This window comes from Sporisorium graminicola, chromosome SGRAM_1, assembly GCF_005498985.1.
Source record: "Sporisorium graminicola strain CBS 10092 chromosome SGRAM_1, whole genome shotgun sequence".
NCBI classification, from domain to species: Eukaryota; Fungi; Basidiomycota; class Ustilaginomycetes; order Ustilaginales; family Ustilaginaceae; genus Sporisorium; species Sporisorium graminicola.
In genome coordinates, this window is record NC_043719.1 from 702,823 (window position 1) to 727,666 (window position 24,844).

The following is a 24,844-nucleotide window of genomic DNA, read 5'->3' on the forward strand; positions in this document are numbered from 1 at the left end:
ACCCCCTCGTCACTTGGCACTCGAAACCCTCAAGGAAATTAAGCGAAGTGAAGCATGGTTGGTCAACTTGCAGCCTGGTCCCGACCCCGAACTGTCCAAGTCGGACGTTGGCCAATCATCGAGGTCTGTCCATACTCGGATAGTGACACTTGCGATTGTTGAGCTCCAACGCGAGCTCATGATAGGCAAACAAGCCGCAAGTGCGACATGGAGTCGCAAACAGGCTCTCACAGCGAGAGGGAGAGCCGCTTTGGACCAACATAGTTCAATTCGGATCACCTTGACCGGCGTGCAAATTCGGCGATGACTGGATTTTGATAGCCCGCAGCCTGGTCGCTCGCTTGCGTAACTCGATGCCGGCATTCGCTCTGATCCTGGTGTTGCTCGCCAGGCAAGATGGACGGACGCATGGTTGTCGTTTTTACGATCGCTCGTCGCTCTTCTCGATGCTTTGCTAGTCTTTTGCATTACTTTTTGCCACCCTGCCTCTTCTTTCTTTTTTTCTTTTTTTTTTTTTTTTTACCTAAGTCGAAAATCGTAGGTCTTTCGGCAAGGTGAGGGAACCAACGAGTGGCTGTCTTACACGGTGATCCAAGACAACCGCGACAATGACAGAATCAAGAGAAGCTCCGACCGGCGACGCCCTGCTTCTGCTGCTGCCGCTCTTCCGTTGAGCCAGTGCGAATACGAAACGACTGCAATCTCTGAGTATTTGGTCTAGTGGCGTTCGGGCTGTTTGGCGGTTCATCGCATCGCAATTCACCCGACTTGGCAAGTTGGGTGCGAGGTTTGGGGTTGCGGTTCTTCGGTGGCTGCCGAACCATTCACCAGCCTCAACGCCGTCTTTCTCCTTTTGTGCAGATTTGGGCCCTCTCTGAAATGCGATGCGATCCGGTATAGCAGAACCGCCACTCTTTCCGTGTTCAGCTTTTACTCGCTACCCCTTGCTCCTTGCCGACGAGGCCTCAAGCCGTCATCTAGATTTATCCACTCTCTCCCTTTCTCATCCCCTCCCTACAAGCCGGCTGTGTCGGCAACGTTCTCACCCAAGCTTGACGCCGTCGCCGCTTTGACCGCCGTTTCCAACCGTGATTCAATCCCAACCCCAATCGGTTCTCTGTTCGACTCTCTCCGCATCAACACCTCTCACACACTTCCCATTCCCCCCTTCAGTCCTACCCATCTCTCTCCCAGCTTTCCCACCATCATCTGCGTCCTTCCTCAGCATCCAACCATCCTTCGCAATTCTTCTCCGAGACACCGCAAGGGCATCCTCTTTCTCCTCCGCACCTTTTCTTCAGGCTCGCAAAGTTTCTCGACAGTCCACACTCCCTTGCATGCACACACAACAACGCTTTAGCGCGTCGATGAAGTTCACCACCTGATCACACTACCTCTGTTTGTTGTTTGCCAAAACACAAAGCTGTACATTGCTCAGTCGTGCTGCAGCTCAGCTCAAAACGCTGCATACTCTTTTCTCCGGCTCTTCGCCGCCCGCCTAGACGTCTCCAGAACGAACATCGATCGGGAAACCCGACCCAAAAGCAACAGCCTATAAACACACCATGTCGGAACCGAAGCCCTCCCAGAAGGGCTCGGTGCTCAGCAACCTCGATGATTCCACGGAAGCAGCTAGCCCAGCCACCACACCCACACCTCCAAACCAAGGTCGCTCGGCCTCTCCTGACGAAAAGCTGCAAATCGTTGACCAGAAGGACAGCGTCGACTTGCCTCCCACCAGCAACAAGGACGTCGAGCCCGAGGCCAAAAAGCGCAAGCGATCCCAGCGTGCGTGCATTCGCTGTCGTGGTCAGAAGCTCAAGTGCGACGGCGTCTTCCCCTGCGCACGTTGTCTCAAGCTCAAGCTTGTGTGCAAAGAGCCGTCAGAAGCCAACTCTGGCACTCCCACCTCCAACAGGGTCCACCCCGACGACAGGGACACCAAACCCAATGGAGGCTCCTTCTCCTCTTCCGCCTCTACACGCCCGCAGTCCCAGGCCTCGATACACCTCTCCGTTAGCGGTCTGCCTTCGCATGCCAACATCTCACCCACCTACGCAAACAACCTGCCCGACGCTGCTTTCATCGAACGATCTCGCAATTCAAACCACCTGCAAGCCATCCTGCACCAGCGAGAAGCATTCAGCCTTCCGCAAGCCTCGGACCACTTTGTCTATTCCCTTCCCGATGCAGTACGGCGCATCGACAGCCTCGAGCGCACCGTCTCTCGCCTCGTCGAAACGGTCGAAGGCCACCCATCTTCGTTCGACGCCAACAGTTTCAGTGCTGGTGCTCGACCTTCTTCATCCAGATCCGGCGCATCTCCCCAGAAACCTGAACGCAAAAGGCCAAGGGCAGAATCCCCCGACGACTCGGACGTAGAAGTCGATGAGCTTCAGGACGGCGCATCAGAGGCTAGCGTTCCCCTCCGCGCCTTGGTACATCAAGATAGACCCGTTAGCCGTGAGGCAATCAGTACGGCGGAAGTTCGCTCCGGGCCGACGCGCGCATCCAATCAATCTCTCGTCCCCATGTCCGTTCCCGCAACCCTGCGCCCTTCCAACAGCAATGGTGTTCGACACAAGTCTCGCAGCAATCCGATCGAAGCAGGCTTCATCACCCTCGAGATGGCACAAATGCTGCTTGAAGTGTAAGTTTCTCGCACTCTTGTTGGCGTTGTTTTCGATAAACGCTTGTACTGATTGGACCCAACTCCTACTTTGTGACCGCTTGCTCTGCTTCTGTCGCTCAACAGCTTCTTGACTTACTGCCACGTATTTGCACCTTTCTTGGACCTTGACGTCAAGACCAGCGCAGCATCTCTCTCCGCTTCCGAGCCGTTCCTCCTCTCCGTCCTCGTCACCATTGGAGCCTTGTACCAAGACTCGCACGTCAAAGCCGATCCCTCTGTTCGCTCTGAGATACACGTAGGATTGGCGACCTTTGCACTCGACCAGCTTGGCTTGCAGCTTTGCAGCTCCGAGCCCACCCTCGGCTCTGCACAGGCCATCCTCTTGATCGCCTACTGGCCACAAGCTTTCCCCGGCGCGCCCGACGAGAAGCTCCTCTCTAGTCATGCTTCCAACATCTTGCAGAGCGTAGCACGACACACACAGCTCGCCGCCCTCAGCGGGGATAGAAGCGCTTTGCTCCTTTCACAGAGTCTGCCATCCGTCTGGACCACACTCAAGGCCTTCGAGTCTCTGGCCTCCATCGACTCGGGCAAGGGCATGGACCTCACAGACCACGATCTTGTTCTCTCCAAGGCACCCCGATCATCACGCAGCTCGATTCCTCTCCCGTACCTCGCCAAGGCTGTTCCGGTGCTTAAAGAGCTGCAACTGTGGCTGTGCGAAATGTCCTCCAACTCGCCGCTCCCGCTAACTGAGCTCCCGCCACCCACCGTCCGATCCAACCTGACCCACGACTGGGACCGCTTCAAATACCTTCAGTCGCAGCTCTTTGATCTCGAAAAGCGTTGGCTGGCTTCTGAAACTGACTGCAGCCGTCTCGAACGCATCGTGGGTCTCGTCGACCGCTGGACGATCCAAATCTATCTCGCTGCTGTTGCGCTCAAGGCAGGTGAGCTAGGACGCCCGCCTAAGACCGGCAACGGCTACGACGCTCGCTACGAAGAGGAATCGGCTAGGTTTGTAGCAGCTTACAGGCACGACATGCGACAGGCTTGCCAGGTGCTCATGGACATCTTTACCGATCCCGAAATCAGCGGTGCACTCCTCTATGCTCCTGGATACCTGCTGCGACGTTTTGGTCAAGCTGCTGCTGCGTCCGCAGAACTCATCGATTTCCACGATGCGGAACAGACCCGATCCGCTCAAGAGCTCATCTATCTGTGCAGCAAGCGCTTCGACCAGCTGGGTTCAATCGATCGTTCGACGTTTGCCACCCACCTCTCGTGGTTCACCAAGTCTAGCTACGACAAGGTCGGCGGCCGCTCTTCCAGCAACGAACGCGATACTGTTGTCGAGGCCACACCGCCCGACACTGTTTCACTGTTTGAACGTCGCAGATGGCTCGGTGGCGATCTGTTCAGCATCTTCTTCGGGGTCGGCCTGATGATGGACGCCGCAGCCTGAGGGTAGACGCTGCAGGCGGAATCGAGGGCATAGCCTCTTTGATCGCTTCGCATGAAATCGCAGTGTCAGGGCCTGACTCACCGCCTACGGCCACCTTCTCAACTTGTCTTTCCATCGCATCTCCGTGTGACCTCGTGTGCGCATCTCACTTGTACTTGTACCATTCAATTCAACGGTTCGATCATGCCGCCTTACCATGACCACAATATCTGCCATTTCTTCTGGCAAAGATGGACATGTCATACAGTACTCTGCGCTGAAGTCCTCCTGGCTATGCAGACGGTGACGTGCTAAGCTCTAGCTCGCTGAGTCAGCAAGTGCTGCACCCATTCACGTCTCGAGCGCTGAACGTGACGTGGTTAGTCGAGCCCTGACCGAGACTTCCGCCGCCAAGGATCACGATGTCTTTCGGGTTGAAGCCCATGGTGACTGAACGAGAATAGGCGGCGGGAGCGTTGGAAACCGAGAGACGAGTCCATGCGTTGGCGGCTCCGTTGGCGCGGTTGAGGTAGAGGCCCGTATCCGTGTAAGCGCTGACCACGACGGTGCCGTTTGCCGTGGAGCCCGACCTCGAGCCTATGGGCGTCCACATGACGTAAGGGCTGGATCGAGGAACGGTTCCGTCTGTGGCTTTGAGCACCTGCTGCGGCTTGTCTGCCCAGCTGAAAGGGTCGTGCGAGATCTTGTAATACACCGAAAAGTCGCCTTCTGGTGCACCTCCGTACTCGAATGTCATGATGTAATTGCCATTCCCCATTTCCGCTACCACGGGCATACCTGGACGCGCAGAGTAGGCCGGCTCGGTCACATCGTCGACCACGGCACCCCAGGTCTTGAGATCGGTGGTGGTCTGGTGCACCAGCTTCTGGCCATACTTGGGATCGCGTTGATCCGAGTAATAGCAGATCAGCTGGCCGTTGTTAACCAGCAAGAACGGCTCCCAAACCGGAGTCTCGCCGTTGTTGGGCACGGCCTTGCCACCAGCAGCAATGTGCGAGAGGAACTTCCAGGTTTTGCTACCAATCGAAACGTCAATGTCATGCAGAGGTCAGTGTTAGCGACCCTTTCACAGCACTGGTGGCAGTGACCAAGACGATAGACTTACCCCTTGTCTGTGCTAATATAGAGATCCAGCTGTGTCCTGGAAAGGTCTTCAGGAATCGAGTTGCCAGCAAGCAGAATAGAACCGGGCGGATAACCCGCGAAGCTTTGCTTCAGCTCGTATAGGAAAGGCTGGTACCGCAGACCCCAACCATTCACCTGGTCCGTCACCGTCGAGAAGGGCGCCCAAGTGTAGCCGTGATCGGTGGAGCGATAGATGGGGAACCAAGTCTTGCCTCCAGAGTAATTCTCCCAGGTACTAAGGAGAGTGCCCGAGTTCTACCGGAGATGGACGTCGATGATAGAGCGAAGGCATCTTTGTCAGCACAGTGCATCATTCCTCAAGTCTCCTCTGACAGATTAGAATCCTTACATCATTAACGGTCAGCATGAGGGATCGCGCATAGAGCGATCGATCGCTTGTGTAGTTGCTCGGAGGCGTGTAGATTGTCACAGGGCCAAAGTCTCGCTTTTGCAGAGGCGACGCCTTCACCATCAGAACCGCCAGCGAGGCAAGACCCATTGCTTTAGCGAGAAAGTGCATCTTGTGTACGTGTTCTGAAGAAGAGTGTCTCGCTGAGATGAGTCGTGCTATATGGGGTTAGGAAGAGTATCTACCTGCTAGCAGAGATCAGCTACCTTTATGTACATGTGCACCTCAGCTTGTTTAGCACGCTCGAAGAGTTGCTCACTTTCGCTGTGAAGCTTGTGCCTGCGATGAAGCGAGGCCAAGGCTGTGCGAGCATAGGAGGAACTTGTCCTCGTAGAGCGTGTACCTAGAAGGCCACGAGATCCTCAACAAAGCAATGCAACAAGATGGCCTGCTTAGGGAAAGTCTGATGCAATCCTGACCCACTGTCCACACGATGCTTGCAGGGCAACCAGCACATACTTACGCCTGCGCATGCGCGGTCTCGTGGTTGTCTTGTCTTAGCATAGAGATCTCCAGGCCTTCAATACATTGCTTGCAGCCGTCATGGAAAAATACACCTGCCTGAGGCTCGGTGTTGACACACACCCGTTGTCTGAAGAAGATCGTATGCGGTGCGGCTCAGCAGGAGCCCCACGTTCAACCCCACACTGTCTTCGGCTATCACACTCTCACGGCACAACGGCTTTCTTGACACGACCGAGGGCACTAGAGATCGCCGTGCCGAGTCTACGCCAGCATGTGGCTCAACGAGGTCGAGATTCATGCGGCTTTCACGGCCAAGAGCTTCCGAAGCGTGTCGTGACACAAGCTGTGAAACTGTGATGGTGCCTTGCAATCCTGGCGACATCGGCCGGTACGAAAAGCACCTGGCTTCCGCTCTCTTCTCGCTTGGAACAAGACTCGGCAAGGGATCTAGACGAGCGTCGTCTGAGCTTGAAATCCACTATTGCAAGGGTCTGACACATGATGAGCGTGGAGCAAAGTTGAGGCTCCGACACGGGGATCTCTCGCTTCCCCCACTCGCATCCATGTTCGTACCGCAGCTTGGTCCCAACATCGGACAGACACCTTCCGCAGACGATAGCCATGATCGTAAAGTACCCGTCATGGCGGGTTCTCGGCCTTCAACATGGCTGCTCTTCCGTCAGACAAGCGTTGCCTTGACAGCAAGCGCGCCGCACAAAATACACAAGCTAGTTCCTGGTTTCTCTGCGTGTGAACCACAAGCACAGACTTCGAGGTCCTTGCTCTTCTTTGCTTGCCACGTTCGAAGCGCTCCAGATTCACTACGAACACCAACACTGGCTGGCGCTTTTGTCTTTGGTGAAGCAGCAACATTTATTTGATTACATTGCCAGTGTGAGTGAGCATGGATACTAAATGGCAACCGAGGATTAGTGCTTCTCGAGGTCGTGTTCGCGGCTGCTGGTCTTGAGTCGGTCGAGCTTCTCGTCGGGACTTCCTGTCTGGTAGATGTCGGGTTGAGCAACGGTAGTGATGCCTCTTCGAAGCTGCTCCTCACGCTCCTTGTTTGAACTGAGGCTGGTGTTGTGGAAAGCAACGATCCACGGGGTGCTCTCAATGAAGGCGTCCATCTCCTCGAGCGTTCGACCCTTGGTCTCGGGAAGGATAAGCCAGAAGGTAATGGCGTTGGTGAAGCCTCCAACGGCAAAGAGAATGTAGTACTTCCAACCCACGCTCTCCAACGCCTTGGGCGTTACCTGGCCAATCATGAAGTTGGCAAGCCAGCAGCTGATGCTGGTCAAAGCCGTGCCTTTTGCGCGGATCGAAGTCCCCATCAGCTCGACCGGTACCGCCCAGGAAAGTGGACCAATCGCCGCCGAGAATGTAAAGTTAAAGATCCAGATCATGGCGATGAAGGCAACACCAGCATGGGAATTGAAGCGCGGACCGTCGGCGGGGAAGACGGCTTGAAGAGCTGTGGCAACGACAAAGCAAGCGCCAGCCATAGCGTTGCCGAGAATGAGAGGCCATCTTCGACCCAGCTTGTCGACAAACAGGATGCAGCATCCTTCGCCGACGAGAGCAATGATCGAGTTGATGCTCTGAAGCAAGAAGATCTTGGAGTTCGAGTAGCGGAAAGCGCCAAAGATCTCGGGAGCGTAGTACTGAATCGCAGAAACGCCCGTAATCTGGACTGAGAATTGCAGGACGACACCGATTGCCACCTTTCGGATGTTTTGAGAGCTGTTGAAGATCTCGGACCAGCCACTTGCAGTACCTTTCTCTTCAGCCAGCTTGGCCTTGATCTCGGCGAGTTCGGCGCGAACAAAGACATCGGTGGTGTCGCCTCGCGCGTGGAGGCGGGCGAGAGATCGCAGAGCCTCCTCTTCGCGGCCTTTAGACATGAGCCATCGAGGCGATTCGGGGAAGAGCATGATCAAAAATGCGAGAGGAACGGCCGGGACGATCTGGAGACCCAAGGGGAAACGCCACTCGAAGACGGTGTTATGGTGGTGCAAGTTGGAACCGTAAACGACGAAACTGGCAATGAGGACGCCGATACCCAGGAAGAACTGCTGGAGAGTGGTGAGCCGGCCGCGGATGGAGGGATGGGCGATCTCGGACTGGTACAAAGGTGCGAGCAGCGAAAGCATGCCGATGCCGACGCCAGCAAAGAATCGACCGGCCATCATCATGGCTTGGTTCTGGGCAGCCGTTTGAAGGACACCGCCGACGATGAACACAATGGCACCCACCATGATGGCGAAACGGCGTGAAAAGGCGTCGGCGATGAGGGAAGCTGGGATGCAACCAACCAAAGCACCGAGCAACATGGAGCTGACGATGAAACCGACATAGTCCGAGCTTGGGTGGTTGGTGACGCGCAGGAAGTCGGGCGCAACGATGACACCAGCAATGACACCAAGATCTGTCGAGGGAAGAGTAAGGAGGATGGATGTGAGCAAACCAAAGCTCGTTTCGAAATGGATGAGCGTCAATGATACGTACCGTAACCAAAGAGGATCGAACCTAGGGCTGCAAAACAGCCGCAAAGCCACGTGTAGAGCTTAGGAGGCAGCGCCATGGCGAACAAGAGTGGTCTGCTCGGAGCAAGGGATAGACACTGGTAAGCGAAGGAAGATGGAGTCTGGGGTGCAGATGGTGTTGAGCGTCCGCGCGTGGAGTCTTGCTTGCGCTGGACGTGTTGTTGACGGGGATGTCACAGTATCGGCGTAGAAAGCACGGTGATTATATGGCTAACGAACACAAGAATAATTTGTATGGACGACCTTCTTTGGCAACGTAGATCGCACAAGGATGGGGAGAATGTGGGGGCCCGCAACGAGCACATGCTCTTGATGCGGGGGAGCAGGTACAAAGTGAATTGCCAAGAGACGCGTTGAGCGTATGAGCAATCGACCTCGCGGACTTGAAAAACTTGGGGAGAGGATGGCGGCAGTATTGCCGTCGTAGCCCTGCGGGTTGTGCAAGCAATGTCCTGGTGCACCATGAATGGCCAGCGATGAATGAAGCAAGGCAGGGCCGCGAGTGTGAGGAACATCGGTTTATCGTGCTTGGTCTTGGTCTCGCGTCGACAATTCCGCCGCCTCGGTCAGCAGATCTCCGGAAAGGTGCGCCATGTGAGCCTGTCGAATGGTCACGCTTTTGCAACCAAGCGTTCCTGAGCCATGACACGATAGATGGCTGTAACAGGCAACTTTCCGTTCCGGACATCTTTGTTGCGAATGTGGAGCCAAACAGATCTGCGGCGAGTGAGCATCGTCGAGATGTCTTCAGCGAAAGCGGATCGGAAGGACGAGCGACGGGCCAGTAAGGTCAGGACGGCGATGTCTCTTTGCCCTTGCTCTTGCTCTTGCTCTTGCTCTTATTCTTGCCACCATGTACTTAGCCGAGTTTGACGGAGAGTGAAACGTGGGGAAAGAGAGAGATTTGCGATCATGCTTTCGACTCCGCTTCGGCAATTAGCGACGTGGGGTGCATGCTCCCCTTGTTCCGGTTCTTTTGTCCCTCTTGTCCCGGTTGTAGCAATCCATCGTGCCGTCCTGATCTTGCCAGATCAAGTAGCTTGCGGTAATGTCCTTCTTCTCGTCCCGCTCTACCTGCAGAACCGTGTTCCGAGCTTTGAGAGTTGCGTGCAAGGAGTGCCGCGATTGCCGCGAGACAATGGCCATGAGACCTGGGTCGATACCAATGCCACTTGGACCACCGCATGCTCCAGTCACAAGCGTGGGGTACATAGACCTTTTAGCTTCTTGCGGTGGGGGATCCTTGCGACATCAAACAGAATGCAGATTTCCGGAAGAAAGCAGACACGTTGGCCCAACACAGGGCACGGACGTGGATCCAATGAGCACCTCGTTCTCTTGTGGAAACTGCTCTTAATCCTCTTGAGTCGCCATGGCTCTGTTCCTATCCTATCCATCTTCCATTCCGAAAGGGGCTCACTGTTCACCAGGCAAGATGGCAGGTGTCAACCCTTACGCTGCTGGCTCCGAAACGCCGGCTGTACTGCGCAAGGATGGCTTCCAACACCCAGCTCAACTCAGCAGCGATCCTATTCGAATTCACCCACATGCCCTCACACTGGCACGGTCGGCAGCGTTGGTGAGCGACAAGCTCTACTCTGGATTCGTCGAGCATCTGGGTCGGGGCATCTACGGAGGTATTGTGGACGATCCAAACAAGCCCAGTCCAGCCTCGATTCTCGACAAGCAGGACAAGGGGGATGAGCGCACCAAGGGCCGTCTGGCGTGGAGGAAGGACGTCGTCAAGATCCTGGCCAAAGACGGCGAGCTCGAGATGCCCATCCTGCGGTGGCCGGGCGGCAACTTTGTCAGCAACTATCACTGGCAGGACGGCATTGGGCCTATTTCGCAACGTCCCAAGCGTGTCGAGTTGGCATGGCTCTCAACCGAAACAAACCACTTTGGCACAGACGAGTTTATCGACTACTGCCGAGAGCTCAAGGTAGAGCCTTACTTTTGTATCAACATGGGCACAGGTACCTACGAAGAGGCGCTCGCCTGGCTAGAGTACTGCAACGGCACGGGCGACACGCACTGGGCCAACCTGCGACGCAAAAATACGGGTCGAGACGAACCACATAACGTCAAGTACTGGGGGCTTGGCAACGAGATGCATGGTCCCTGGCAGGTCGGTTTTCTCAATGCCACCGACTACACCAAGACGGCAAAACGCTGGGCTCACGGCATGAAGCTCGTCGATCCTTCGATCAAGCTCGTCTCTTGCGGAAACCAGGGTAACTCGGAGTGGGATCGAGAAGTGCTCAACGGTCTGATCGGTGTAGTCGACCTGCATTCGATCCATCTCTACTCGATGCTCGGACACGAACACTACAGCACAGTGCAGGGCTTCGACTACGAGAAGAATGTTTTCGGTCCTGCGGCTGCCGAGCGGGGGATCGAGATCTGCGCATCGCTTATCGACCTTGCCAAGATCGACAAGGCCCAGTCGTTGCTCGACTGGAACAACCGTGACCAGAAGGTGGCAGCGCGCGATGTCAAGATCTGCTATGACGAGTGGAACGTCTGGGACGAAGTCAAAGCTCCCGGCTCCCAGGGACTCGAGCAGGCGTACGACTACACTGACATGCTCGGTGTCGTTGCCTGGCTCAACATCTTGGTGCGCAAATCCCAGCATGTGGGGATTGCGTGCATAGCTCAGAGTGTCAACGTCATCTCGCCACTCATGACGAGTCCCACAGGCCTCTTGTTCCAAACGACCTACTGGCCTCTGCGTCTGTTCTCGCGCTACATGAAGAATGGCCGTCTGCTCAACCTCGGCTTTACGCCAGACACGTACGAGGGCCCTACATACCCGGAATGGATCCAGCACATCTCGAAACCGGCTTACGTCGATTGCGTCGCCCTAATCGTCGAACAGCCAGGCTCGAAGCACGCCAGCATCCGACTCAGCGTTCTCAACCGACATCCCACCGCCGACTGGAACGGTGGCATCAGCTTCGAAGGCTTCCAGATCGAGAGTGTCGAATCTCACCTTCTCTACCACGACGATCTTCTAGCGAAGAACACGTTCGAGAGGCCCGAAGTGGTCGTGCCCCAAATCAAAAAGTACGGCGGCGAGGAGTGGGCCAGGCAAGGCTCTCAGCCGGTCCGAAAGCACTCTTGGTCATTCTTCATCTTTGAAGGGACCGTATTGTAAAGCGAAAGGATGCACATTCGAAAGATGGAATGACAACAGAGTGAAAGATATGTCGAGAGAGCGAGCGCAGCAGCCCGATTGAGAGACAAAGGACGGGCGAGGTGCTGTGACTCGCGTCGACCCAACCTCGTCGGCCATACCCTTCGCCTCGTTGGTGGTCGAAAGAGAGATTGAGGATCCGTACTGATTACTTTGGCCGTGAAAGAGAGTGACTGCCGTTGCGAGCTGTCAAATGCAGTAACGCGACATCAAAACCTGCTTTTTCCAGCGGTCGAGCCATCATTCCTTGCCTCGCTTCGTCCTGACTATCTCATCCAACAGAAGCAACGCAGCGTACCATCCTGGCCACTTCGGCACAAGCATATCCCCACACATGCTGGTGACGGACAACGGCATGGGAGCTGCGGCCGAATCGTTTCGTCGAGCGCTGCGACAAGCACGACACCCTATTGCACTTGCTGGAGCAGGTCTCAGCGCTGCTAGCGGCATCCCAACGTTTCGAGGAGCTGGAGGTAAGTTCTTTCACGCAGACCGGAGCAGATCGACTGTGGTCTTCTTTGCCTGACTCTCTTCCTCTCTCTGTCTCTCTCCCCTTTACTGCGGTACACGCTGCTGCCGTGTCCGACTGCTGCACTTGTCTCAGGGCTGTGGCGCCAACACGATGCCTTCTCGCTAGCAACACCGTGAGTAGGTGCAGAAACAAAATGCACGCAACAGCTAGAGCTAACCCTGCAAACGCTTCTGCATCCGTAAACTCTTTGTAAACACAGTGAGGCCTTCCGTAGAGACGCGAGCAAGGTCTGGCAGTTCTATCACTACCGTCGATCGGTCGTGCTCTCCGCTGAGCCGAATGCTGCCCATCTGAGCTTGGCACGGCTGCTGCTCGACCCAGCAGAGCGCAGCCGCACCATGCCCAGCGCTCAGTCGTTCCACCTGATCACGCAGAACGTCGATGGCTTGTCCGGTCGGGCCTTGCAGCAGGTTCCGTCGGCACAGGATGACGCAGCTCTCGACGCGGCGAGGGAGGCGATCATCGAGATGCACGGCAACCTGTTCAAAACGATCTGTACAATTTGTGGGGACTCGCGCGTGGATCTGCGCCAGCCTCTGAGCGAGGGTCTTCGAGGCGCGGAGGATGTTTCGGGCGAGTACAGGGCAATTGCAAAGGAGCGTCTGCCAAAGTGCACGGTGCAAGAGTGCAGCGGGCTGCTTCGACCTGGGGTCGTGTGGTTCGGCGAGTCGATCCCGGAACTCGACCGCATCCAGCCGCTCGTGGCTCGTTGTGATCTCATCCTTGTCCTCGGCACCTCGGCCACTGTATACCCTGCCGCTGGCTTTGCCGATATCGTCAAGCATTCCAACCACGGTCAGGTGGCTGTCTTCAACGTCGACAACCCTTCTGCTTCTGAACATGATGTGGACTGGTACTTTTCCGGTCCTGTCGAGAGCATCCTCCCCGATGTGCTTGGACCGTAGACTCCTGCACGGGCACGACTGCAGAGCAACGGCAGGCGGCTTCATTGCGAATTGCTAGTGATCATCTACGCTACAACTCGAGGTTGGTAGGACCCATGTCCCGAATCCAAGGACGGAAAAAGTTTTCGACAGTGTCCTTGCTCTGGTACTCGCTCCAAGTTGGGTTGGTCAACCCCCACGTGTCATTGTTGAACACCACATCCTGTCGGATACGGTAGCTGCCAGCAAGCGCCCAATGTGCCCAGCCGATCTTGTTCTTTGTGGTAAAGTCGCGCAGACACTTTTGCATCGTCACATTGGCAAAGCCCGAGTCCTGGGTATCTCCAAACTCGGTCAGCAGTACGGGCAGTGTCACCTTTGCCGCGGGGCAGCTGTAAGGCTCGTTGAAATCCGCGGTCGAGTTGCCACCCTGGCACGCATCCGGGCGCGCAGATTCGCCGAGAGCGTTGAACCCGAACCGGTACAGTCCGGCCTGGATCGCGCCGCAATCTTCGAGGTGATCGCCATAGAAGGCCGACATCTTGTACGCGTGCAGTTCGAGCACCGCCTTTTTCGCTTTGCCGAAGCCCGTGTTCTCGATGTCGGCGTATTCTGCTGGCAGGGAGGAGGCATCGGCGATGGCGTCCATGTCTGTGTTGACGTAGGGGGCGTCGAGCAGGTTGGCTTGCGTGGTGAGCGCCGAGAGGTCGATGTCGTAGTCCAAGCCGCTGATGGTGATCAGCAGATCCGCATTAGTCGCATGGATGTTTTCCGCCGCTTGCGACACATTGCCCCACCACGTCTTCCAGTTGTACTCGAGCTGAGGTCGGAGTGTCGACTTGCGTAGCTCGTTGCGCAGCGACATGGATACGATGTTGCTGTGGCTCTTGGCCCAGTTGGCCATGTACCGGTGTCCGCGGTGCCAGTTGTCGACGTTGAAGTCGACGTCGCCGAACCAGGCATTGCCGTCGTCGTGGCTGCAGCACCAGATGGCTCGGCTGATGTGGTTGTCGAGATGCATCAGCAACCCTTGCTTCTGCTCCTCCTCCGCAATCATCGAGAGCACCTCGAATCGAGTGGTGTTGCTGGTGATCTGCGGGTTGTTCTCGTGGATCATGTCCATGATGCGCGTCCCGTTGTCTTGGCCCAGAGCCGACACGAGCGCCGATTGGACAGTGATGTCTGTGCCGTTGTTCTCGTAGATCTGGTCGATCATCTGAATGGCATACGTGTGACGCACAAAGTTGTATCCGACGTACTTCATCATCCCGACAATGTCCGAGATGGAGCGGAACTCGATGCCCTCGGGAATCATGGTCTCGCCGGAACCTGGCCAGTTGGTGCCGACGAGGATGACGGGCTCGCCATTGGCGTTTTTGATCTGATTGCCATCGGTGGAAAAGGGACCGTGGGGCCAGTCATTGCGACGAACGGGTGTAGTTGCAGCCAGCGCAGCGTGCACTGCGGCGGCGGCGGCCAGCGGTAGGAGGGCAAAGAGATTGAGCTTCATGATGGTACCAAGGGTTGGCTCCAGTGTCGGGTACATAGCAATCTGCGGAAAGCGGACGCTATTCTTATACTTTCTCCTCAGGCTGCAACGAAGACCGCTCCTGTTAGTTTCCTAGGCGATAGTGGGGGCAAGCAATGCTAAGGAGCAACATTTGCGGCGACTTCAAAGCGTACCAAGTACCGATGCACTTTTCATGCGCCTCTCCAGACATCTAGGCGAACCCCGAGCGGTCCAGGATGCGGGGGAAGTGAGCAAGTCATACTACCCCACAGGGGACCACCTTTCCTGAACGCAAGGAAACACTCCGCGACGGCTGAGCAAACACCACCTTGACGCCTAGAGCGAGCAGAACACACAGCCCTGGACGGCAGGCAAAGCATCTCTGCGTCACAGGGTCTGTAGGCTTTCGTCGGTGTTCGCGTAGTAACAACACAGGTATAGTTCGGCGAGAGCATTGCATCACCAGCTCGACTTCCATCTGCTGTGTCGGCAATGACGCTTAGCGCTCGCAGATGTGTACGCAAGAGCAAGAGATTTCCGACGCGGGGGGAAGGGGGAGATTGACAGCCGAGCTGGATTGTTCTCGTTAGATCGGTTCGGTGGAGCTTCATGGAGAATTCAGGGCAGGGTTGCGGGATTTGTGGATGTCTTTGTTTTGCGAGATCGCTTGTGGCGAGAGCTGGATCGTGTGCTATTGCCCTTTTCCGCTCCGTAGCGGCTTTTTCAGGAAAAGCTTTCGCCGACCGTGAGAAGCTCATGGACGACAAGCTCCAAATCAAAGCAAGTGCACGTATCTTAACGTCGAGCGCAATTTTCGGGCGCGTTCACTGAAGGCTTTCCAGCGTACGTTGCAGCCCGCGATGCCTTGTTCAATGCGGTGGTCGACAACTGTGAGTCATGGCGGCTACTTTCCCGCAATCAAACAGCTCAACAGCCTCGAAACACGATGGAACGCACGCTCACCATTGAGTAGGCCATGTAAGTAATGTACAGAAAAGGAGACCTCGAGCAAATCATGCTTGTTCAGGTCGGACCTGAGCAGCGAGTGGCTGTTCGTCAGCGAAACGTCCGCCCTGGCCGCTGACGCTCTGACCCGGCTGTGCTTCAAGCTTGGAAGAAAGACCCTTGGTTCGCACCTCCCAACCATACCCTCCGCCTGGTGCACCGGGGACATCGTCGCCGGGACCGTCGTAGTGCAGTTTGGACACGTCGTAGTTGGCAATGAACTCCCAACCGTTTTCGCGGACGTGGTAGAGGTTCACCGTGTTACCCGAGTAAGCGTCGCGGTGAGCAGCAGCGTAGATGGAGCGTCGACCGAGTTCCTGCGCCTCTTCGTCCGAAAGATCCCACTTGTAGCCCTGGTCGAGCACACCGTAGGCGAATGTGGAACCGGAACCGACGCTGAAGACGTCACCTTTGAGACGCGTGCCGTCCGAGTCGACATAGAAAAGAGCGGGGCCGGTCTTGTCCCAGCCACAGATCATGGTTCCCATGGAGAGACCCATGCCCTTGTAGCTGTAGACGAGGTTGCTGAGGTACTTGCTGGCGGCGGCGACCGAGATGCGCTCCTTGTTGCGCAGCTCGTGCAGGCGGCACTGGATGCCCAGGTAGGTCTCCCAGTACTGACAGTCGGCGGCACCACCGGCCATGGTTCCCAGAAGGTATGGGTTGATCTCGATGACCTTTTTCACGGTGCCCGAGGCGATGTACGAGCCAGCCGTGGCTCTCGAGTCGACGCAGACAATGATACCGCCGCGGAAACGGAAAGCGAGCGTGGTAGTACCGTGAGCGAGTTTGATCTTGGCAGCTGGGTTGGACGAGTCGACGTCGGTGTACTGCGACAGGAAGGTGGCCGGATCCATGTTGGGAAGGTCGAATTGACCCGGTGCGCCCATGAGCTGGTGGTCCGGCGCGGAACTCGAGCCCGCTAAGGACGAGCTGGCGGACTGATCGAAGCGAGAGAGTATCGAGTTCATTCTTGTGATGGGGCGAAGGTGAAGGCGGTGGTGGTGATGGCGTGGGTGACAACAAGAGAAGTGTTGGTTCGGTTCAGCGCCGAATGGAACGAGCGCCTGTGCGTCAGTCAAACTGCGCTTTCTCTCGATTATACGCGTTCCAAAGGTGATCGATGTGGAGAAGCCAATTTTTCCCAACGTTGTCACCAATTTAGAGTCTAACACTTTTGTCCCTACGTTACCACACCGATGCCTACTCAGACACGCATCACCATGGTATCGGAACGTGCGACCTCAGAGCAAAGACCCTGAAGCACGCTTGGAGACCGCCCATCGCTGCCAGAGTGAACTTCCCCTGGTGCGCCGCGCCCCGCTGCAAAACCCAGGTTGCTTTGACCAAGGTGACCAAGGTCTTGTGCGCCAATTGAACGCAATGCAATGCGCACGGCTCACGGACAGACTTTACAAGGTATATCGTTGCAGATATGTACAGTTTGGTAAGAACGGGGGTACAAGTGACAGCAAATGGAGCTGACCAGCAGTGTCAGGGCGACTGCTTGCTTGACGCGCCACGGGAACGGTCGTTGTCCCAGAGGATATACATTGTCGAGCGTAACAAGCGATAGAAAAAGGTGCCACAATGAATGGCGAGCTGGGATTAAACACAAAGCCGGAGAGATGTCAGAGGACCTGAGAGATGCTCAGAACATGCAGTCTGCGCGTACCAATGAACGGCGTTCCAAATAGCGAATCAAGTGGTCAGTACCTGCGAGACACGAGACCAAGGCGCACAGATGAAGCGAGAATGCTACGTACCAAGACAGAGGTCCTCGAGACAGCAACAGGCAAGCATACCAGCACAGCACGCGCAGCAGGCACCGGCACCGCCTGCGCCGCCGCCCTTCTTCTGCGGCTGCTGGACATAGACAGGCTGGGGCTGGGGCTGGGCGTAGTAGCCCTGTTGGGGCTGGCCACCGTAAGCCTGCTGAGGAGGGGGAGGGTAGTAGCCCTGCTGAGGCTGTTGGCCGTAGCCTTGCTGAGGGTAGCCTTGCTGCTGAGGGTAGCCTGTTGAAGCGATTGGAAATGGGATGGGTGATATCAAGGAACTCGATGGTGTGTCAGTTGATCAGAATCGACATGCGCAAATGTTGGAGAGAAAGAAGCTGGCTGGAGTTGAAAGCCTCGATCGCACCGCAGGTCACAGCGGCTTTTGGCACTCGTAAGCAGAGTGTTGGAAAGGACGATGCAAACGAGGCGCGAATCCACCTCTGCAGCGTCGAAATAGAGATTCGAGTCGCAAGCCTTTCAAGCACGCCCTTCGAATGGCAGCGCCGAGCCTCGACGGAGCCGGGCATACGCATCGTTGACACAGGTTCACGAGTGTCGGTCCACTCTGCGACGTCCTCGTTTGCGTACGAGCGTGGATGGATGGATCGATCGATCGATTGATGGATTCAAGTTCGACGAGCGCGATTCGATGGTCCGCAACTCCAGCCAGATTGCAATGAATACGTACCACCCTGCTGGCCGCCGTAGTAGTCCTTGGCCGACATGTCGATGTGTGTGTGTGAAGGAAGCTGGAAAAGATTGGTGGAACGAGCCAAACGTCGTTATAAAAGATGGTGGAAGTGTGGAGTAGGAAGGGTGAACGCCCCTTTCTCGCTGTCCTAACGTGTGTTCTGTCTGACGTTAGTTACACTTCTTACCGTTCCCCGACATAATTGTGGGTTGGGGGTGGCTCGACTGACTGTGCCGTGATGCTGCTGCGCTGCTGTTCCGAAAATAGGCTGTGCGGGCTGTGTAGGGTTTTGTTTAGATTTCGGGCGGACCAGCTCTCTCTGGTCCCGATTTCTCTTCGAAACAAGAGGGCTGTGCGCTGCTGCTCTCCCGAACGCCTTTTTTTTTCACAAAACACCGCTCAAAGCCTGGAACTCAGTTCGGCCTTCCAAACCGCTCGCAAAGAGAAAGTCCGCGTGCGTTCGTTGAGCAAAGGCGGGGACAGCCCGAATCACTTCTTACCCTTGCCCGCTCGCCCGCTCCCTGTTAGCACCGGCCAACGTCCCTACATAGAAGGAAGCCTTCCTTTTCTCCTTTCACGATTCTGTGGGTAGATACGCAGCGGACCGGAAAGCTTCTGCTGTGCACGACTGACAGCGCACTCGATTGCCTGTCTGCTCACATACTGAAAGCAGAAAAAGAAAGAAAAAAGTGCCACATCGCCTCTCGCTGCCGACCGCCGGCTCGAGAAGAGGTGCAGAGACGGGATTCTTCGGCACGAGGCAGCCTTGTAAACTCGAGGGACACCCTCACGTATCTAGACTTTGTTAGTTGAGGCCCAGTTCAAGCTCAAGCTTGGCTACATTTATGTTTGCAAGCCGCTGCCATTCCAAAAAGAATGATTCTTTGTGTTGGTGGTGCCACGTACAACGAGAAATCGGGTAATCAATCGGGCATAATCCTAAAGCCTGAATCGGGATGGCGCAGAAACGCTTCTCTGTTTTGTGCAGGCATGCAGTCGACCATTTCGAGCCTTCTCATCCACCAATTCAACCCATACAAACAATCGACTCACCCTCGCCCTCGCCGAGCATCGCTGGATCCAGCACAGAGCTGCTGCTTCTCCAACAGGCGCTGGTCTCGGCGACCCAGCTGCGTGACACACCTGGTCCGCGCTTCTCTCGCTTGCCGCCCGTCGTCATCGTCTTGTCGCTTTAGCGTTTGCCTCGGCGTCAGAGATTAGGCCTGAATCGCAAACATGGCCCCGCTTGGCCATACTGCCAGCGTCCCCAATGTCCCCGGTCGCAAAATTGACGACCCGCAGCAGCTCAACTTCCTCCGCGACCATGTCCGCGAACTATGTCGTCTCCGACACGCGCGCTTTCCGGGAGCGCAACCCGTCTCGTTTGAAAAGTCGTCGCTCGATCTCCTCAAGTCAGAGGACTTTTGGGTCTGCGAAAAGTCGGACGGCCAGCGTGTCCTCATCCTCATCGTCATTCCGTCCTCTACCGGCATCCAAGAGGTCTTTCTCATCGATCGCAAAAACGAATACTACAAGGTCGAGGGTGTCGTCTTTCCGCATCACACACCCAAGGATCCTGAAGTGGCTCGGATGAATGGCATGCGCAATCACACGATCATGGATGGAGAGCTGGTCATTGACACGGATGCAAGCGGCAAGCAGAAGCTCGTGCTGTTGCTCTTTGATCTCATCGTGCTCGACCGAGAACTGCTAGCCAACCGTCCGCTCAGCAAGCGCTACGGACGGCTCAAGAGCTACGTCTACCCTCCATACGTCGACTACCTCAAACGCAACCCGGCAGCTGCGGCACGACGCCCCTTTGACATCCAAGTCAAGAAGATGGATCTGGCGTACGGCATCCAGATGGTGCTGTACGAGACGGTGCCCAATCTCTTGCACGGCAACGACGGTCTCATCTTCACCTGCCTCAACAGCGGCTACGAGATGGGCACCGACCCCAAGATCCTCAAGTGGAAGCCGCCAAACGAGAACACGATCGATTTTAAGCTCATCCTCCGCTTTCCGCCAGACCTGGAATGCGATCCTCGCGGCAATGTGCCCAACTTGACCGTCATGCCCTTTTTCGAGCTGCATCAGTATCTCGGCGACTCTGCGAACGAGGATTATGAATTCTTCGACGAGCTTTGGGTGGAGCCAGAAGAATGGAGGCAGATGGTAGAATCCGGCGAGCAGTTTGATGATCGCATTGTCGAGTGCGTGTGGACCGTCGACCCACAACCAGCTACCGAGCCTTACCTCTCACAAGGCCTCAATCTGCCGCCAAGGTGGCGCATGATGCGCATCCGCGACGACAAGCACCACGGCAATCATCGTTCCATTGTCGAAAAGATTCTCAAGTCGATCCGTGATGGTGTCGAAGCCGACGAGCTTGTCAGCGCAGCACCTGCCATCCGTGCAGCTTGGAAGACGCCCGAGAGGGAGAAGCGACGTCAAGAAGCAGGACAAGCACCCGCGCCCACCTCGAATTCATCCTTGTCCGCCGCCAACCACCACCAGTCTGGTGCGTCTCAAACGCATGGATCGCAGCAGCACGAACCGTCCTTACCAAGTGGGGGCATGGCCTACCAGGGCATCAAAGGGAAAGCCCCACCGCTCGTGACGGGCGGTCCACCCGGTTTGATACGAAGGTGATGCCAGTCAGTCAGCCAGCCAGCCAGCATCTTGCTTGGCTGTGCCGTCTCGGTCATTCATTCGCATTTCAGCTTGACCGTTTTGCTGTTGTATTTTTAGTGCCCCCTTTTTTTACCACTTTCTTTTCGTCTAAAATCTCGCAGTGACTAACTAGCGCTGGTGCCGAAAAGATCGCTGCCACCTCTGAATGTCTCTGAACACATCAGCAAAGGGACTGGGACGAGACAGCTGCATAACTTGGCATGAGGACGATTCTCATCATGGCAGGGCCATTGTTACAAGGCCCCAGACTGTCCGTTGGCGTGCTGTTGTATCAGCCAAGCTTGAAATGCGTACATACAGTAGTCCTGCTGCGATTATTTGGTCAAGGCTGAGCACGAGCCAAACCCAATGTTATTTTATGAAATGGACCCTTTCAGAGACCCTTTGCGCACTTCCCTCCACTCTCCATTCCTTTACGCCACGCAACCATCCGCCTATCTCCCCCCTCATCGGCCTCAGCAGCTCCGACGGACGGCATACCACCACCACCGCAGCTAGTCCACTTCGTCCAGATCTCCAAGCGAAGAAAGCCCTCTCGCGATGGTGATCCTCAAGTTTGCTCCGTTTAGCACCAACATCCACCCGACCTTTTGGCAGGAGCTTTCATCGCTCAAGATCGACAAGCTCCAGCTCAGCGACGATGCAGTTCCGATCCATGCTCACTATACCGCTGGCAAAGTCATCCTCGACCGCCACACTGGAAACCTGGTGTCGCTCGGCAGTCAGATTGCCCTCGATGCCACGAGCCTTCAGACATCCAGTGTGTCACACGACTCGTCCAGCCACCCATCTACGTCTGCTTCCGCTGTTCAGCCGCCGTCATCTGCAATCGCCGCCCGCGGCTTCCTCAAGAACTTCAACACGGTGGAATCCTTCCGCAATGCAGACAAGCAGGCCATCTTTGACAGCACGCTTCAAGACATCTGGAACGGCCTGACAACCGACGACGACAGCCACCAAGGTCCAGAAGCGTATCTCACCACCTTCTTGGCCCTTACATTTGCTGATCTCAAAAAATTCAAGTTCTACTATTGGTTCGCCTATCCCGCTCTTGTCACAGTCCCTCCCTGGGAGCTTGTCGGAGATGCTCAAGGTAGCTCAGAAGCGTGGAAGCCGGTCTCCGCAACATTGGACACCGCTCAGTGCGATGTGCTCGCCACTTGGATCCAGCAGCAGAGTGTTGGCAGAGGCTTTTTCCTGTTCAAGACTTCAGCCTCAACAGGAGCGCAGTGCGGACAGATCGCTTCGTATGCTTCTTTCTTCGACGAAGTGCCGGAAGAGGAGCGGTACGTTGGCTTTGTGGATCCCTCGGGCGCGGCCCAGACTCCAGGCTGGCCATTGCGTAATCTGTTGGCATATCTACATGCTCGCTTCGGCGTCGAACAAGCCCAAGTCATCTGTTGGAAGGACGAAGTGTCCAGCACCTCGCTACCTCCTTCTATCGACCAGTGGAAGAGTGTAGTTGGACGCGTGCGTCTACCCAGTGCGCAATCCGCCGACGGCGCTTCCCCTTTGGGACTGCAACTAGGACAAAGGAGAACGAGAATCACTTGCAAGGCAAACAATGTGCGAGTCCCCAGCGGTGTTGGTTGGGAACGCAATGCCCAGGGCAAGCTTGCGCCCAAGGTTGCCGACCTGGGACCGCTGATGGATCCGCGAAAGCTGGCTGATCAAGCTGTGGACCTCAACCTCAAGCTCATGCGCTGGCGAATCATGCCAGAGATCAAGCTGGAAACTATCCAAAACACACGCTGCCTCCTGCTGGGCGCTGGAACGTTGGGCTGCTACGTGGCGCGTGCACTTCTCGGATGGGGTGTGCGACAAATCACGCTGGTCGACTCAGCCAAGGTGTCGTTCTCCAACCCGGTGCGCCAACCGCTATTTGACTTTGAGGACTGTCTCGAAGGGGGGCAGCCTAAAGCAGAGTGCGCGGCAAAGCGATTGGCGCGCATCTACCCTGGCGTCGAAGCAAAGGGAATCAATTTGAGCATTCCTATGCCAGGTCACCCGGTGCCACCCAACAGCGAACAGCAGGTGAAAGCGGATGTGGAACGACTGGAGAAGCTCGTCGACGAGCACGACGTGATCTATCTGCTCATGGATTCCAGGGAGAGCCGATGGCTGCCAACGTTGTTGGGTGCTGCAAAGGAAAAGTTGGTGATCAATGCTGCTCTTGGGTTCGACAGCTACCTTGTGATGCGCCATGGTGCGCCTCCGCCGCAGCGATCCGGAGACGATGTGGGTGCTCCGGAGGCCGACACAGGCAAGGACGCTGCCAAAAGCTGGCACGGACGACTTGGTTGCTACTTCTGCAATGACGTGGTCGCGCCCTCCGATTCTCTCACCGATCGAACGTTGGACCAGATGTGTACAGTGACGAGGCCAGGTCTGGCTGCGATCGCCGGTGCGTCAGCTGTGGAACTAATGGTATCGGTCTTGCAACACGATCTTGGTGTCCATGCACCTGCTACGGCCGGAGAGTCGTCGAGACAAGGCGCCGAGGATGCGCAAGCCGTTGCGGACGCTACCACAGTTCTCGGCATCGTGCCGCATCAGCTTCGTGGCTTTTTGGCGCAATTCAACACGTTGAGGGTGGTAGGACAGGCGTACGACCGTTGCACAGGCTGCAGCGCAGCCGTGGTCGAATCGTACCGCTCCAAGGGGTTCGAGATGTTGCTAAATGCGTTCAACGAGGACAAGTACCTCGAGCAGCTGACGGGGCTCGACAAGATGTACGCGGAGGCGGAAGAGCTCGAAGCTGCAATAGACTGGGATGTCGAGGACGACGATGACGACGATGAAGGGGGCCTGTGATCCTAAGGCAGGGAGTATCTGCTGTACAATCGAATTGATAAGAGAGAAAAAAGGGAACGGAGCTACAAGTACACTGTGACGGGATCGAGGGGGACAGAAATGCAAATTGAAGGGAAAACCAGAACCGAGTCGTGGAGTCGAGCGCGAGACTGAAGCTCTCAGTTGTTCTGGCTGAACTTGTAACCGCATTTGGGGCAGTCGTAGAAGACGGTTGTACCTTCGTCCGCCGAACGGAGCTGAAGCGTGTGGAAGTTCATCTCGTCGTTGCCGCACCCTGGGCACTTTTCCTTGATGGTAGCTTCCTGTGGTTTGTTGTCGTCACCGAGGGCGGCTGCTGTGTTGACGAGTTGACGTTTCTGACGTAACGCTGATGGGAATGCCGAGGGGTGGGAGCGTGTTACGATCGAGAGGTTGTCGTAGACTGAAGAGGCGGGAGTGATTGCGGGCACAGGTGGCAGTGGCAGTGGCAGGAGTGGTCAGCTGAGTATACTAGCAGAGAGACGTGGCAATCGCAGTCAGTGTTGGAAACTCACCTTTTGCATTCTGAACAGCACCGCACGGAGCGCACTTGATAAAGTCCTCGTCGCCAGGAACGTCGAGCAAAGAACCGCAATTCGGACAGAAGAGGAGGGAGCCGATCTTGTCTGTAGAGTTGAAGGATGATTCGCCCGGATGATGAGGTCAGCTTCATACGATTCATAGCGCAAAGACGAAGTCGCGACTGTTCTCTTCAACTAACCTGGAAGTGCCGACATGCTGATAGTAGTGATCGCTGCTTTGTGAAGGGTTGCTGGATGTGAAGGAGAATCAAGTCGTGTGCAGCAGCTGCAACGAGAAGAACCCAAAAAAGTTGAACTGAACCTCGGAAGTCGGACTGCCCCACCTCGACCCTGTTACCGTATTGTTTTTTTTACGACAAAGCGCAGCCCAGGGGCGAAAAATTTCATTCAGAGCGCGGTGGAGGCGAAAAAAAATGAGAGAGAGAAAAAGTTTAGGAAGAAAGCCGAACCCTCTTCGCATGGCCTCTCGTCTGGCTTTTTGCAGCACTGCAACAGCTACAGGTGAAGCACCTCTCGTCATCACCACACCAAGACGACG

At 56.0% G+C, this 24,844-nt stretch overlaps 11 protein-coding genes across 11 annotated transcripts; 5 read left to right on the forward strand and 6 right to left on the reverse strand.

The window, feature by feature from the left end:
* Window positions 1-1,565: 1,565 nt before the first annotated feature.
* On the forward strand, window positions 1,566-4,097 carry EX895_000288 (uncharacterized protein; the record flags this gene model as incomplete). The annotated part of the gene is made up of 2 exons (XM_029880889.1): window positions 1,566-2,650; window positions 2,756-4,097. 2 exons carry the CDS (start codon window positions 1,566-1,568, stop codon window positions 4,095-4,097), a joined length of 2,427 nt encoding a protein of 808 aa, XP_029742275.1.
* A 310-nt stretch (window positions 4,098-4,407) lies between these two features.
* Window positions 4,408-5,742, reverse strand: EX895_000289 (uncharacterized protein; the record flags this gene model as incomplete). Its single annotated transcript, XM_029880890.1, has 3 exons — window positions 4,408-5,113; window positions 5,203-5,477; window positions 5,572-5,742. The coding sequence occupies 3 exons, from the start codon at window positions 5,740-5,742 to the stop codon at window positions 4,408-4,410; spliced, it is 1,152 nt and encodes a 383-aa protein (XP_029742276.1).
* A 1,283-nt stretch (window positions 5,743-7,025) lies between these two features.
* On the reverse strand, window positions 7,026-8,680 carry EX895_000290 (uncharacterized protein; the record flags this gene model as incomplete). The annotated part of the gene is made up of 2 exons (XM_029880891.1): window positions 7,026-8,524; window positions 8,605-8,680. 2 exons carry the CDS (start codon window positions 8,678-8,680, stop codon window positions 7,026-7,028), a joined length of 1,575 nt encoding a protein of 524 aa, XP_029742277.1.
* Window positions 8,681-10,077: 1,397 nt separating this feature from the next.
* On the forward strand, window positions 10,078-11,799 carry EX895_000291 (uncharacterized protein; the record flags this gene model as incomplete). The annotated part of the gene is made up of 1 exon (XM_029880892.1): window positions 10,078-11,799. One exon carries the CDS (start codon window positions 10,078-10,080, stop codon window positions 11,797-11,799), a length of 1,722 nt encoding a protein of 573 aa, XP_029742278.1.
* Window positions 11,800-12,172: 373 nt separating this feature from the next.
* EX895_000292 (uncharacterized protein) lies at window positions 12,173-13,275 on the forward strand (the record flags this gene model as incomplete). The annotated part of the gene is made up of 3 exons (XM_029880893.1): window positions 12,173-12,311; window positions 12,443-12,482; window positions 12,570-13,275. The coding sequence occupies 3 exons, from the start codon at window positions 12,173-12,175 to the stop codon at window positions 13,273-13,275; spliced, it is 885 nt and encodes a 294-aa protein (XP_029742279.1).
* A 70-nt stretch (window positions 13,276-13,345) lies between these two features.
* EX895_000293 (uncharacterized protein) lies at window positions 13,346-14,764 on the reverse strand (the record flags this gene model as incomplete). Its single annotated transcript, XM_029880894.1, has 1 exon — window positions 13,346-14,764. The coding sequence occupies one exon, from the start codon at window positions 14,762-14,764 to the stop codon at window positions 13,346-13,348; it is 1,419 nt and encodes a 472-aa protein (XP_029742280.1).
* A 1,013-nt stretch (window positions 14,765-15,777) lies between these two features.
* Window positions 15,778-16,740, reverse strand: EX895_000294 (uncharacterized protein; the record flags this gene model as incomplete). The annotated part of the gene is made up of 1 exon (XM_029880895.1): window positions 15,778-16,740. One exon carries the CDS (start codon window positions 16,738-16,740, stop codon window positions 15,778-15,780), a length of 963 nt encoding a protein of 320 aa, XP_029742281.1.
* Window positions 16,741-17,527: 787 nt separating this feature from the next.
* EX895_000295 (uncharacterized protein) lies at window positions 17,528-18,272 on the reverse strand (the record flags this gene model as incomplete). Its single annotated transcript, XM_029880896.1, has 2 exons — window positions 17,528-17,784; window positions 18,236-18,272. 2 exons carry the CDS (start codon window positions 18,270-18,272, stop codon window positions 17,528-17,530), a joined length of 294 nt encoding a protein of 97 aa, XP_029742282.1.
* Window positions 18,273-19,474: 1,202 nt separating this feature from the next.
* On the forward strand, window positions 19,475-20,890 carry EX895_000296 (uncharacterized protein; the record flags this gene model as incomplete). Its single annotated transcript, XM_029880897.1, has 1 exon — window positions 19,475-20,890. The coding sequence occupies one exon, from the start codon at window positions 19,475-19,477 to the stop codon at window positions 20,888-20,890; it is 1,416 nt and encodes a 471-aa protein (XP_029742283.1).
* Window positions 20,891-21,472: 582 nt separating this feature from the next.
* EX895_000297 (uncharacterized protein) lies at window positions 21,473-23,746 on the forward strand (the record flags this gene model as incomplete). The annotated part of the gene is made up of 1 exon (XM_029880898.1): window positions 21,473-23,746. One exon carries the CDS (start codon window positions 21,473-21,475, stop codon window positions 23,744-23,746), a length of 2,274 nt encoding a protein of 757 aa, XP_029742284.1.
* A 158-nt stretch (window positions 23,747-23,904) lies between these two features.
* Window positions 23,905-24,501, reverse strand: EX895_000298 (uncharacterized protein; the record flags this gene model as incomplete). Its single annotated transcript, XM_029880899.1, has 3 exons — window positions 23,905-24,167; window positions 24,280-24,390; window positions 24,486-24,501. The coding sequence occupies 3 exons, from the start codon at window positions 24,499-24,501 to the stop codon at window positions 23,905-23,907; spliced, it is 390 nt and encodes a 129-aa protein (XP_029742285.1).
* Window positions 24,502-24,844: the final 343 nt, after the last annotated feature.